This window comes from Stegostoma tigrinum, chromosome 5 (assembly GCF_030684315.1).
Source record: "Stegostoma tigrinum isolate sSteTig4 chromosome 5, sSteTig4.hap1, whole genome shotgun sequence".
NCBI lineage: Eukaryota > Metazoa > Chordata > Chondrichthyes > Orectolobiformes > Stegostomatidae > Stegostoma > Stegostoma tigrinum.
Window position 1 is genome coordinate 81,601,171 of NC_081358.1, and position 14,001 is coordinate 81,615,171.

Sequence of the window (14,001 nt, forward strand, 5' to 3'; positions counted from 1 at the left end):
AGCCAAGCCACCTATGTGTAGAACCACAGGAGATAGAGGAGATACTAAACGAGTATTTAGCATCTGTGCTTACTGTGGAGAAGGATATGAAACATAGAGAACATGGGGAAATAAACAGCGATATCTTGAAGAATTGTCCATATTATGGAAGTGGTGCTTCATAGCTTAAAATGCATAAAGGTGGATAAATCCACTGAATCTAAATCAGGTGTACCCTAGAGCTCTATGGTAAGCTAGGGAAGTGGTTGCTGGGCACGTTGCTGAGATACATGTATCAATAGCCACAGGTGAGGTGCCTGAAGACTGAAGGTTGGTTAATGTGGCGTCACTATTTAAGAAAGGCAGTAAGTAAAAGCCAGAGAACTAGAGGCTGGTGAGCCTGACAGTGCTGGGAAAGTTGTTGGAGGGAATCCTGAGGGACAGGATTTAAATGTATTTGGAAAGGCAAGGACTGATTAGAGATAGTGGTGGAGAGTTGCTTTTCAGACTGGAGGCCTGTGGCCAGTGGTGTGCCACAAGGATCGATGCTGGGTTCATGGCTTTTCTCGTTTATATAAAATGATTTGGATAAGAACACAGGAGGTATAGTTAGTAAGCTAGCAGGTGACACCAAATTAGCTGGTGTAATGTACAGCAAAGGTTACCTCAGAGTACAAGAGTGATCTTGATCAGATGGGCCAATGGGCCATGGAGTAGCAGATGTTGTTTAATTTAAACAAATGTGAGGTGCTGCATTTTGGAAAAGCAAATCAGGTCAGGACTTACACACTTAAATGGTAAGATTTTGGGGAGAGTTGCTGAACAAAGAGACTTCTTGGAATGCAGGTTCATAGTTTCTTGAAAGTGGAGTAGCAGGTAGGTAGGATAGTGAAGGCAGCATTTGGTATGCTTGCCTTTATTGGTCACTGCATGGAGTGTCATATTCCAAAATTGGCCAACTCCCATGCAATTCTGGCCTCTCTGCTATAGGAAGGAAGGTGTGAGAAGGGTTTACAAGGATGTTGCCAGGGTTGGAGGGCTTGAGCTAATGGGGGAGGCTTGATCGGTTCAGGCTATGTTCCCTGGAGCATTGGAGGCTGAGAGGTGAACTTAGATAAGTTTCTAAGGTCAAGAGGGGCAAGGATAGGGCAAAATAGACAAGGTCTTCTTTGTCCCCAAAGTGGAGGAGTCCAAAACTAGAGGGGATAGGTTTAAGGTGAGAGAGGAAAGATTTAAAAAGGGACCTAAGAGGCAACCTTTTCCAGAGATGGTGGTGTGGAATAAGCTGTCAGAGAAAGTGGTAGAGGCTGGTACAATTACCTCATTTGAAAGGCATCAGGATGGGTATATCAGTAAGAAAAGTTGAGGGATATGGGCCAAATGGGACTAGATTTATTTAGGATATCTGGTTGGCAAGGACAAATTGGACTTAAGGTCTGTTTCTGTGCTACACATCTCTATGACTCTGACTCCAGTAGAGATATCAGGAAGCATTTCAAAGCAAAGGATCGCAGAAATTTGGAATTCTCTTCCACAAATGGCAGTTGATGCTAGATCAGTTGTTAGATTTAAAATCTGAGATAGATAATTTTATTTTAATCAATGGTAATAAAGGTTCAGAGAGTTAGGCCACATATCAGCTTTGATGTCACTGAATGGCAGAACAGGTTCAGTGCCTGTTCTTGTTCCTACTTGCCTCATCCTTTCCACATATCCATGGAAACGCTTTTTCCCCATTTCCCATGATCGCACCTCTTTACATCACACTTGAGCAGTGCATTTCAGTTCCTAAACTACATACTATGTAATTTTTATTAATGTTGCCACTAAATTCCTCAACCACTTTCGAATGTAAATTTCGGTCACCTGTCTTTTGACCTCACTGCCAACAATTTGTCACATCTATCTGGAACATCTAAGTCCAGCCAACTCTTATAAATTCTAAACTTTTTTTAAAAAAGTATCAATTTTTCCAGTCTAGCCAATTCATGACTGCAGCTCCTCAGACCTGGAACTATTGTAATAAACTTTCCCTCACCCTCTCAAGTCTTCACCACCTTCCTAAAGTCTGAAGCCAGTAATTCAAAACATGTACATTAGTATACAGGTGAATTAATCACATTTGCATAACCTTTTCACATGCAGTAGTACAACAGATAAGTACATTACCTTTTTTCTTTGATGGTGAATCTAATTTTGTAATAGTTGGAATCTGGGTTTCAGTGTCTACACAGGTACTGTCTATCTGAGACATGTCAGAGATGCCAGTTGCTGAGATACCATGTGAATCTTGAGCTTGAGAAAGCACGTTATTAAACATTTTCTCAGAAGATGCAACTTCACTGTCAGCAACTGCCTGGTGTATATCCACAAGTGCTCTAGCCTCAGGCTTCAGAACTGTATGAGTTATGATTTTGCGAGCATTGATATCCACATCCATGGCATCAGAATGGTGGATTACCCTGAAGTGAGTATTTTCAGATGGTGTAATATGGACAGTTTCTGCATGTTCCAGCCTCTCTCTTTTGTTTACCTGTAGAATACAAATTGAACAGCTCAACTAATCTACAAAAGCACAAATTAAACATTTCAAATAACTAAGCACAAATTGATATAGACCTCTTTGAATGGAATACATGAATAAAATTACGAAGTAATGGCAAAGCCTTGCCATTAATACCCCAAATGGAGGCAGTATGGGGTCAGGTGGTGTGGAAAACAAAAATCACAAGTTTGCAGAGAATTGAGGATACATGAAGCTTAAATGCAAAGAAAATAAATTCAGGCACAGGTAGAGGCAACTTAAAATGATTAATGTCTTATGCAAATAGATTTAAGAAGTGACTACCATGCAAGATTGCATTCAATGATGCCGAGTGAGGAAAAGTCCTATAGGATTAAATGTCAAAGTTGCTGAATACCTATAACCAATGAGGAAAGACTATTCAAAAAGCACATAGGGTTTTAGAACGCATCACCAAGAAACCACTATCCTTCCATTAATTCATTGGACATAAATCTGAAAACATTCCTTAACTAGTTAATGGAAAGACAATAGCCTGTCTTGACTACACCCTGGTGATAAGGTAATTCATTTCAGGAAAATCTCGAAGTTTCTCTCCAATGATGACTTTGAAGTGAGATAAAGCATGCTAACAGTGACATCATGATTTACTGACAAGTACGTCATTCATTCTTTATTTATGCACTCAGTGTCCATTGCGCACAAAAATGACACTGGTTTTCCTTTCTAAATCAATGCTGCTTTTCAACTTTGCCATTTAGTTTAATTCTTGCCATAAGCAGTACTTTTATAATTACTTGACTGTGCAGAACTTAAATATTGCTGAAGAGACAGATTATATCAAAGCTTTCTGTCTTGCTATCATCAGGGCAATTCACAAGAATATCAATATCACGGAAAAACAACATTTACGCTCAAAGGACTTCGCTGTTTAGTTGGCAATGGACTCAGATTGGTAGAGGCGGTGTCATGGAAAGTGCACCAATTAACAGTGACTGACAGGTAACTGCCAAGCTTTGTTTTACATTTAAATAAGACAGGCTGAGCCTGAAAAATGAACCATAAACAATAGCTGTAACCTATTCGCCTGCTTTGAAACAAGCGTACAGGACTGTCAACCCTGGGTCATGATGTATATTCAAAGCCAAGCTAGACAGGATTTCTAATCCACAAGGGAATCAAGGGTTACAGGGCTATGGCAGGAATATGGTGTTGAGGATTACCAAGTCAGTGACAATCTCACTGAACGGCAAAGTAGACTCAATCAGCTTCATGGTAATTTCTGCAGTGTGTGCACACATTCTTTCTGTCCGCGAAGAATGAAGCCCTGTGTATTTTTATATGTAGCCTCCAATGCAAGTATGCGCATCTTAATTACAAGCCTAATGGACAGTTCTAAATTGGCTGTCAGCATAATTCCTTGTACACAGAGGATGATGTAGCAAATTATATCTACTATTAGTATGCATTTAATGTTGGATACTGTGTCTGTACATTTTGCAAGCATGGGATAGATGGATACACAGTCAGTAATTGTTTGCTATGAACAAAGGGAAACATTGTTTAATATAACCTGCCAGTCTTCAGAATAATTTCAATACAGAGTATATGTCAGCCATTCTGTGGTTCATTTCTCTGCTTTGAGAAAATGTGCCTTTTTGCAGCAATACTCAAACAGTAATTTGTTTACTGCATCTCCTGACAATGAGCCAGTACAAGAATTATTTGGTAACCACTCTGCCCACCTGAGAATGCATGATTCCCTACCACTGCTGACATCACTATGTCCACTGTGTCCACACAAACCACCAGCTCACTCATGCTTAATGTCCTCCTTGTTCCCAACTGCTCTCTGCCTCTAGCTCCTTCCCTGCCCACCACCTACTACTTCTGATTGCTCCCTACTCAGCTTTCTGTTGACTGCTCTCTTCACTTCCTCATTGCTTGATAGTCCCGTTCCATCTTATCATCCCACTCACCAGAGGATGGTGATCAAAAGAAGTGGGTCATCACTGAGAAGTAACCAAGTTTGTTCTTAACAAGGCAGCTACCTATGGTGATACCATGGAGGTCTGCAGTGGGGCCTCTACATTTGGGGTATGAACAAAAGCAGCTATAGTATTGAATAGAAGAATAATGCAGAAAATGACTTCTCGCACTCTTGCTCTTTAGTCTAACTTTCAACTCCTTTGCAAGACAAGAATTCCACGCTTCCCTGCAACCAGCATAGGTAACATCATCAGATCAAGATTTCACTATTATTGGATCAATTGAACTGAAGAACTTCAACAAATAAAATAATAGCATTCTTCATGAAAATAACTAGAGTCTTCAAATCTTCCGAGAGATAAATTCATCTTGTTTCCTCCACAACTGATGTTTTCTTCCTCTCCCCAAAAGCTTTGTCACGATGCCTTGTAAATGTTTCATGTCTGTACTTGCTTTTAAGCTTTTAAGGCAATATTTCAATGAGGAAATTATAATCTAATGCATTCTGTGGTTTTATTTGGCAATACTCAGTCTAATAAAATTAAATTGTAAATCTAGCAGAGATTGTCAAAGAAAGTTCAATTAAATTCAATAATTACCCTTGTTGATTCTGGAAACTCTCCCCAGGACCACTGCATGTGGGACTCAGACATCAGCACATCAGATGGCTTCACCAGTAATTCAGAGTCACTTTTAGGAGAAAAGGGCTGAGAAATGGATGCGCTAAATTGGAGTAAAATAGAGGAAAAGGCGATTTTGTTTTTAAAATGAAAGACACTGTATTCTGGAACAAAAAATATTTTTCACTAACAGTTCAGAGAGAGTTTTGCAGTTATTTTTCTCAAATTATAAAAAGTTTACATTGGAGATCCTTAGACGAGATTAATAAGTGTTATCTTCATGACTACATCCAAAAAGAAAGAAAAGGTTCCCGGTGAGAGCATAAAAACTTCAATTTATAATTTCCCCTTCATTTTCCCTGTAAGGATGGCTACTGATGCAGAGGTAAACTTCGATGGACAAAGTCAATTTGAGACTATTGCCCAAGTGGTTAGTTTTAACATACCAGTCTACACAAGTTATCCTGTCTGCACATCACTGCAAGTGATTAGAAGCAAGAATTGAGAGCTCACTCTTACTGAGCAAGATGGCAGTAGCACACTTAGCAGAAATAAGCACAAACAATGAATCAAACTTAAGTAGCAGCTCCACAGCAACTGCTTCATTTAGAACTCTGAACCATGAGCAGTATTTGAATGCAGAGTGCTGCAGCTAACCATTTGTGGACTTCCTGAATAGCAATCAGCAGTAGGAAACCTAGCCAATTACAGGACTCAGAATGAGATCTGCCAATTGATACAGATCAAGGATTAAATCTGGAACTCTACTAACCTTTTGGCTCAGTACTATGCATAACATCTATGTGCCACTGAGCTGAAGGCAAAATTCCTTCCTAGACAATGACAAAATGTGTGCAGATCATTCTTGGAAGTGAAGATCACAGTATGCATACAACTGTTGATGGGTGACAGAACAGTTACATAAATGAATTGCTGCAGTTGGAAAACTAATTTCTGAAAATGGGTACTGAAACTTTCTAAAATACTAATTCAACTTTCAAGAAACAAGTAGTGATTCAACAAGAATTGATACTTAATGAATACAACGTCCTAAATAATCTCAAAGATGAAAACGAAGAAATAATCCTTAACAAACTGAATTGACATGAACAAATGTCTGTCATAGTAGGGTTTTCTGAAGTGCCTAACTACTAAAATTGACCCTTTATGCTCATAGATGTAAACCTTTTGTAACAAAGTTAGAATGCTCACTTAAGTTTCTATCAAAGCTCAAAAAAATCACTGCACACACTGATATATCATGCCACTGTTGGTGCAGATGTTATAGTATTTCAAATTTTTACAAAAGCGAGGATGCTAAACATCTTATGCACTGGACAGTGTAATTGTGATAGTATAATTTAATGAGTTTTGGTCATTGCAGCAGGGTACATATCACAAGACCTATTGTCGACAATTTAACAGGCTCTTTACTGCAATTTGTAATTTCTGAAAAGAAGCCATTTTATGTTCAATTAAAAAGTACCTGTCAGCCAAACAGGGAGAAAATAACTTCCTTTGATATAGCATTGTGTTACGCACCTCTCAGTGGGAGACCAATCACCATCAGAGTGCGGATAATTGACGTCGTGGGAAAAGGATGAAGATTCTTGTAATTCATTGTCCTTTAAGGAAGTGTGGGGCAATCCCCTGTACAAAAAAAAATGGAATAGGCTTTGTATTCATCTTTACAAAGTTATTCAATAACAGGTTTTTTGCTTTTGTGACAATTTTAGAGTTTTGTTTTGCTAACTTATTGCTTTCATGTAAACAGGGCTCTGGAAATTGTAGGCAAATAGCTGAAAAATCACATTTAAATCTTCAGAAAGCTCTGGATAACTGGGATAAAAGTGATTGTGCAACGAGGTTTGAAAAATAGAGTATTATTCAGTTCAATTTAAACTAAAGTCAGACAGACAAAACTATGAGCGTCTTTCACCTGTGCTTTTTCAACATTGACATTATCTATTGTTATTTTCTCTCTCAAGTCTGAAGGGAATGAAGTTGGAGATGGGAAACAAGCACAATGTGCCATTCAAGAGACTGCTATTGAATTCTCTCGCAGAAAGCAAAGAAACCAAACAACTGGTAATTTAGAAACAATTATCTAACAAATAAATAGGCAGATACAAAAGGAATGAAATTAACAATTCTGAAATTCTTTTTGATTGGAATTGTAAAATCAGGTTTCATGCACAAGCAGTCCATGACAATATTTTCAGGTTTTAGATTCTAGTTTCAATTCAGGTAACCTTTTTTTCAAAAAAAAGAGACATTTTACAAATACTTGCATTTTGCCAGTCTGGTGTGGACGAACAACCAATTTCAGTACTAATAGATAATTTCTGAAAAATTTCTTAAAGAAGCCAACTTGCACTGCTACGGACGCACAATTACTGCCAATATACAAACTTAAACAACAGCCAAGGAATCAATAGTCAATTAGAAACAGTATTTCAATTATTTCTATGACTGAAGAATAAGAAATGATTAGTATTCAATAAAGGCTGCATTTGATTACTTTTTATTAGTATATCTTAAACTCTATTTTGAGATGCAATTAGTTAATAACACTGACACAACCCATGAGAATGAAATCGATAAAGGTGCTTCCAGTTAATTCTTATCTTACAAGAAAACAAGTAAAGTCATGAATGGGATACTGTTCATTTTATGATACGGTGACTGTCATGAGACAATCCAGTGAGTTATAGTGAGAAATTACGCTCACATAGAAAGATTGAACCAAATTAAGCTTTCCACATTAGATTTTAACAATTAGATTGGGGTAGGTTAATCCTAAAAAGACTATGAACATTTGGAGTGCCATGTTATGCACATGTGAAGAGTTTCGAGATAACTAGGGGTAGCGAGGGATTGGTCAACGCCAGCTGCATGCCAATTCAATCAAAAAGTGAGGGCAGTTAGTCAGGGACTTTTGTCTCATGTTCTGTCTCAAAGCAAAAAAAAGGCATCTTGTTCAAGACCCACGGCTTGGGCCTAGTTTGAAATTTTTACTTATTCATGGCAAATAGGTGTCACTGGCTAAGCTAGCATTTGTTGCCCAAACATGGCTGCTCTTGACAAGACGCTGGTGAGCTGCCTTCTTGAACTGTTGCAGTCTGTTTGCTGTCAGTAAATCAAAAAGGAATTCTAGGATTTTGGTCCAGTGATAACGAAGGAACGCCAACATATTTCTAAGACTGGATGGTGAGTGGCTTGGAGGGGAATTTGCAAGTAGTGTTCCCATGTTTCTGCTGCTCTCATCATTCTTGATCATAGTGGAAATGGAATTAAAAATGGCGGTCTAAAGGAGCCATGGTGAATTTCTGAACTGCATCTTGTAGGTGAAACACTATTGCTCCCGAGCATTTAGTCATGAAGGGAGTGAATGTTTTTGGGTGCGATGTGAAACAAATGGGCTGCTTTCACTGGATTGAGCTAATAAGGGGGACAGGGAGAAAACAGCAGATGAGCAGGCAAAGGAGTGGATATTGGTGAGCTAGGGAAAAAGAAATGCTGCTAAATGTGTACTAATCAGTGGGTGAAAATGGACTAGCTGTGATGAAAGCAGCTCATGTGATGACATGGCCTGTGATGTAGGGTCTGTGTACTTCAAGTTGTTAGTTTATGCATTAATTGTTTTTGTCAAACATTACAAAATCTTTAAGCATGGCACAAGCTGAGAGCTCCTATGGTACACGGATGTCCCGACCTCTGGTACAAAAGGAGGCCCAGGATCAATTTGCATTTATTTCAGTTATGCATAATAACATCACTGAACAGGTTGTTTAGAAAAATGTATAAAAATAAAGAATGGCACAAAAAATTTGAATGTCCTGATCAGTAACTAGTAACTCAGTCTGGAGTAACGCTCGACATTCAAATGTGCTATTTCAAAAAAGGCAAATCCCTTAAACTTTGTGTTTGTTTTGTACTACGGCTATTTTAGTGAATGTTGTATACTTGAACTTTCTAATAAATTGAAAATGCATACAGGAGACTATAATCTGATTAGATTGGTGATCAATCAAACCAGAGTGGAGTAAATTTAATAACTGATTAATCAAAGATTTGAATTCAATAAGTAGATTACTCCTGAGGCTCTCAAGTTTTAAAACTCTACAAAACGGCAGATCATTGGACATGAGGTTCACTTACAGAGATCAGTGAATCTACTTACAGGTAAATGATACTCTATATAGAAGAACACAGATTACTAGCGAACGATCTTTAACATTACGATGGATCAGCGCTTATTCACCGAAGCAAGATAAAAATCTAATTGCAAGATATTTCAAAGCTTATTGCAAAAGCAAAATATAAGTACAGCACAAATCAAGAGTCAAAGGAATTCTAGGAGTTAAAAGCTGGACAAAATTTTATTTTTACCTGGGAGAATGCATTGATTTCTCCTCATCAGAACTAATGTCCATTTCAAAAATATCTTCACTACCAGTTGACGATACACGGTCTTCCTTTCTGCCATCTGGCTTAAATTTCTTCTTCCTTCGCTTTTTCTTCTTCATTGACCCAATGCAGATGGAGGTCTCTGAAGAAGCACCCTGACCAGTGCGGTCCAAGTCACGTTTTAGTTCTCGGTCGGCTGGAGATTTGCCCAAGGTCAGCTGCATACCTTTGAAGAACTGTCCTTCTTCCGCAAGGATGGGTGATGTGGCCAGGTGAGGAGGAACTTTCTCCTAGTTATAGAAAGGATATTTTTAATATAAAAAATAAAGTCATTTTTTTCCCCCCCACATTTTCAAACATTCCTAAACCAAAAGAATTCTCTCTCACAATGTCTCCACTTCAGAATTGAAATGGTGCAATATTTTCTGCATCAGCTTTTCAAAAAGACATCAAATCCTTACAAACAAAAAAAAAACAAACATTTAAAGAAAACCTTTGTCCTGGTGAAGGTAACATTCCTTTATCACTTCGGATTATTCGGTCACCTCAGATTTTAGCTTTATAACTTGACGTGGCTATTCCTGGAGTTCTTCACCACAAACCACTTAATGGAAATGCATTTAACAGAGTCCACCCAGACCAATAAGGTTATAACCACTAAAGTCAGCAGGAAACCGTATTAATTATGTAAACAAATCTCTCTTCATTTACCTAGACAACTTAGACGCAGCAATTTTATAAAGTTGTTCAGAATAAATGGGCAAAATGGCCATCCCACCTGTCCAAACCTACCACCAAAAGCTTAGTTAAGCACTGCTGGCCAGTTCTGGGTGCCAATGAGATGTCCTTTAGAAATCATAGCTCAGGAAATCATGGCAGTTCTAGCACCAATCCACACTGCAATGGGCCTAGATGGGGTGGGGTTTAGAGAAAGCAGTCCCACCGCACAAGTGGCGAAATACAGGAAGACAGAAGTTCACTGATGGTTAACCAAGATTTCTGGAGAATTCTCAAGACTGGTCAGGCACTCGGGGCTGGATTGTATCATGTACCATGAGACCCCCAATGTCAGGGTCAACAGAAACCTTGAGCCAGCACTAGCTGGATACCCAACCACCAATACCATCATCATTAAGAAACCACCTCAGGGAAGAAGGCCACTCTTTAGTAAGGCTCTTTGACACTGACACTGGCCAGGAGGGCTGAGTTGAGTGCTGCTGATGCAGATATGGCTGTATCAAGCGGTGTATAGACCCTCAGTACACAAATACCGAGCGTTACTGGTTCCGGCTCTGGTGTCACAAAGGATGGGCTGACCTTGTCATGGAATGTCCCAAATAGTTGGAGGACCATTCCATATCACCTGTCACTCACGGAAAAATTTGTGAAAGAAAACACTTTTGGCCGCAAGCTCATCAAGCAGCAGTCAGCATGTGCATTCTTGAGACCCAGTTGGCAAAGGAGAGGGTTGAATTGTCAGGTGGCTCCCATAGCAGACACTCAATCATTTGGCAGAACGACTCATCACTACAACTTTCCAAGAGGCAGCAAGACATTGCCTGGTTGGTGGCAAAAAGGGCACTACCTGAGAGGCCCTTCATGTACACTCAGACACACACTGTCACTGCACACTGCCCTCTAAGAGAGAAGGTAGGGGAAAGAGACTGTCACACATCTCCTTCTGGAATATGGCTACGCAAAGGATGTCTAGAGAGAGATGCAGTGGTTTTTGTCAGGGTTCATCCCTAGCTGTTGTAACGCAGGACTCTGTGCTCTACAGTCTGTTCCCCGGAACACAGACTAAGACAAACACTAACCACACCTAGAAGGCCATCAACTCTGTTAAAAGATGCTCTTTGGTCTACCCAAAACTAGTTGGTCTTCCAGTGCAAAGAGTTGACCTTGACAGAGTGTATCGTTGACTGGCATATTCCAAAGTCCAGTACTACATGCTGAGGGGCAGTCTAAAGCCTGGGACAACTGCCAAAGGTGCAGTGGGGAAAGACCATCTAAGGTCTTTCCAAAGTACAACAGGGTCCATTCAGTTATCACATCCTGCTGGTATTTCAAATACGTGCAAGAAAGAAATGCCTTTGGGTTTGCTACAACTGCAGAGAAAGTCAAACTCCAATTTTTGTTTGCCGGCCAAAAGCAAGGCTGAACTGCTTTAATAACTATGTTTTTTTTTTAACAAATTAAGTATATTTTTGCGAAATAAACTGGTGATCTCTAGAACACCTCAACAATGAAAATGGATGGGCATGCAGAAATATTAAAGTGAGACAGCAACACTGGCACATTTTGGACGTCTTGAATGTCTCCATTTGTTGCCCACCACTGGAAAATATCTATAGTGGTGGAAAGGCATCCCAATCCAGCATCCACCTAATTTTCATGCCCTATTCCATAGCACATATTAAGGCTGGGAAAATGCTGCTGTCAGTAAATAACCAGATTTTAATTTTACTTTAACATACAGCTTCCTTTATGCGTAGGTTGACTGTTAGATTTCAGAATTGAGCTTCATTTGGATTCAAATTAATAGTTGAAAGCAAAAAAGTTATTTTTCTTTCAAGGTGAAGTCAGTCATCCGATTATAGTATGGAACTACATCCATAATGCCAAATCCAACTGTACAGCTTTATCAGAGTAAGAATTCAGAGACAATCAGCTGACTTTCACACAGTTCTCAAAATCACGTGCAAGACTTTGCTGCATTGGTCAGTTTCTTTTAAAAATGAAGAGACTGTTTTACTACAATTTTTACATAATTTTTATTAAAGTTCACTTGTGTAGATGGCTTTCCAAGAGTCATGAGTTTATTATTTATTTGAAACTGCAGAGAACCCTTCTCATGATAATAAAACTGCTTTGAACCAGATGTCATTGCTTATTTCTGTGAATGATTAATAGCTTGCTCAGTTACAAAATATATGTCCTGATGTAAGTGAAATTAATAATTTCCTAGGATGGAGTAAATACTGAAACTCCTGTATGTTTTCTACATACAAACCTGAAACAAACAAAACTACCCATTTTCCAAAACAAGTTAATCTATACAGTGTACAAGATCTTACTTCAGAAAAGTATAATTGGAAGCAAGTGACTTTTATATTCAGCCTGAAAGCAAAATAAAGGTAATTTAAAACAAAATGAAGGAAATCATAGAAACCATACGCTGTTGAAAATCAAGACGATGGGAAGATTGCTTTCTTACAAAAAGACTATTCAAAACTTTTAATCAAAACCACATGTCTTGGCTGCTGCTTAAAACGTGTGTTCTCAGCAAAGGAACCAAATCTTTTTCCTAGAAGAATTCCCAACTGCCATGGTATTTTCTTGAAATAGCACTGGATATTTAGCTACATAAAAGAACAAAAAAATTAGCAGAGATATTTGTTTTTAAAAAGCCAATTCTTCAGAGCATAAAACAAACAGATGGCCTGCTTCAAGCAATCAGTTACATGTGTGATCTTGGCAGGTCAGTCCCTTAAAAAAAAGGGAAGCATTTCCTTATGTTATGATGGAAGACATTCACTCAAAGCTTTCACTCTCCTTCCTCCAAGTCAACTGATGAAGACTTTCCTGGCTGAGTAGCACTGGTTTGAGTGGCAGCAGCATTCATTTTTGTTTAAAAATAGGATAGATAATTGGGCTTTACATGGAGCCGTAATTGATTTTATATGGAAAATGGAACAGTAATTGTGCATACAATATTTTGTTTATTAAAAAAGCTATCATCTGGTCCTGGTGATATTTTGAAAGGATGTTAGGTCCTAATCATGGCCATAAACTTAGAATATGCATTTTCATTGAAAGAATTGCCAGCTTCTTCCCTCCACCCCTAAAGCAAGTTTGGGAAATGAAACTTGGAAGGGAAGAATTTCAGCAGTTTTATCAGATCTAACAGTCAACATGACAAGACTAAATATTATTTTGTTTGGTCACTAAACATACTTGGGAAAAGTGGATTCTGTGAGAATGCTTTTTATTGTGGGTGCAGGCAGAAAACTGAAGACTGCAGAAGAGCAGGCTAACAAATTTCCAACCTAACCTCCAACAACCCAATTGCCAACCACACAATGTGAAAAATACTATCAAAACAGAAGGTTGTAGTTAAAAGGAGTGGCTTGTCAGCCTTCTCCACCATTTGCAACAACAGTAGGCCTTGCTGGGGAAAAAACAAACTCCATACATATTCTGGAATAAAAACAAAAGTTGCTGGAAAAGCTCAGCAGGTCTGGCAGCATCTGTGGAGGAGAAAACAGAGTTAATGTTTCGGGTCCGGTAACCCTTCCTGTCTGCGTAACCTGGTTCAGTAAAAATATCTGTAACTGGAAATGGCCAAGAATTTCACTCTTGGTAACGCAGCAGAGGCTGAGGAATTTCATGTCTTTGAAATGTACCAAAAAGAAAAATCCTTTGCATCGGCTTGATAGCAAATTTGTCATTAGTACTTTTTGGCAAATGTGCTTTGAA

The 14,001-nt window shown here is 38.7% G+C and overlaps 1 protein-coding gene across 5 annotated transcripts in view; it reads right to left on the reverse strand.

The window, feature by feature from the left end:
* Positions 1-14,001, reverse strand: part of lpin2 (lipin 2) — a 104,235-nt gene that overhangs the window by 52,267 nt on the left and 37,967 nt on the right. For all 5 annotated transcript variants that reach the window (XM_059646087.1, XM_048529363.2, XM_048529360.2 and 2 more), the window contains 4 exons: positions 9,505-9,812; positions 6,655-6,762; positions 5,092-5,215; positions 2,149-2,512 (listed from right to left, as the gene is read on the reverse strand). In XM_059646087.1, coding sequence (XP_059502070.1) covers positions 2,149-2,512; positions 5,092-5,215; positions 6,655-6,762; positions 9,505-9,812 — 904 coding nt within the window. The remainder of the gene's footprint in view (positions 1-2,148; positions 2,513-5,091; positions 5,216-6,654; positions 6,763-9,504; positions 9,813-14,001) is intronic.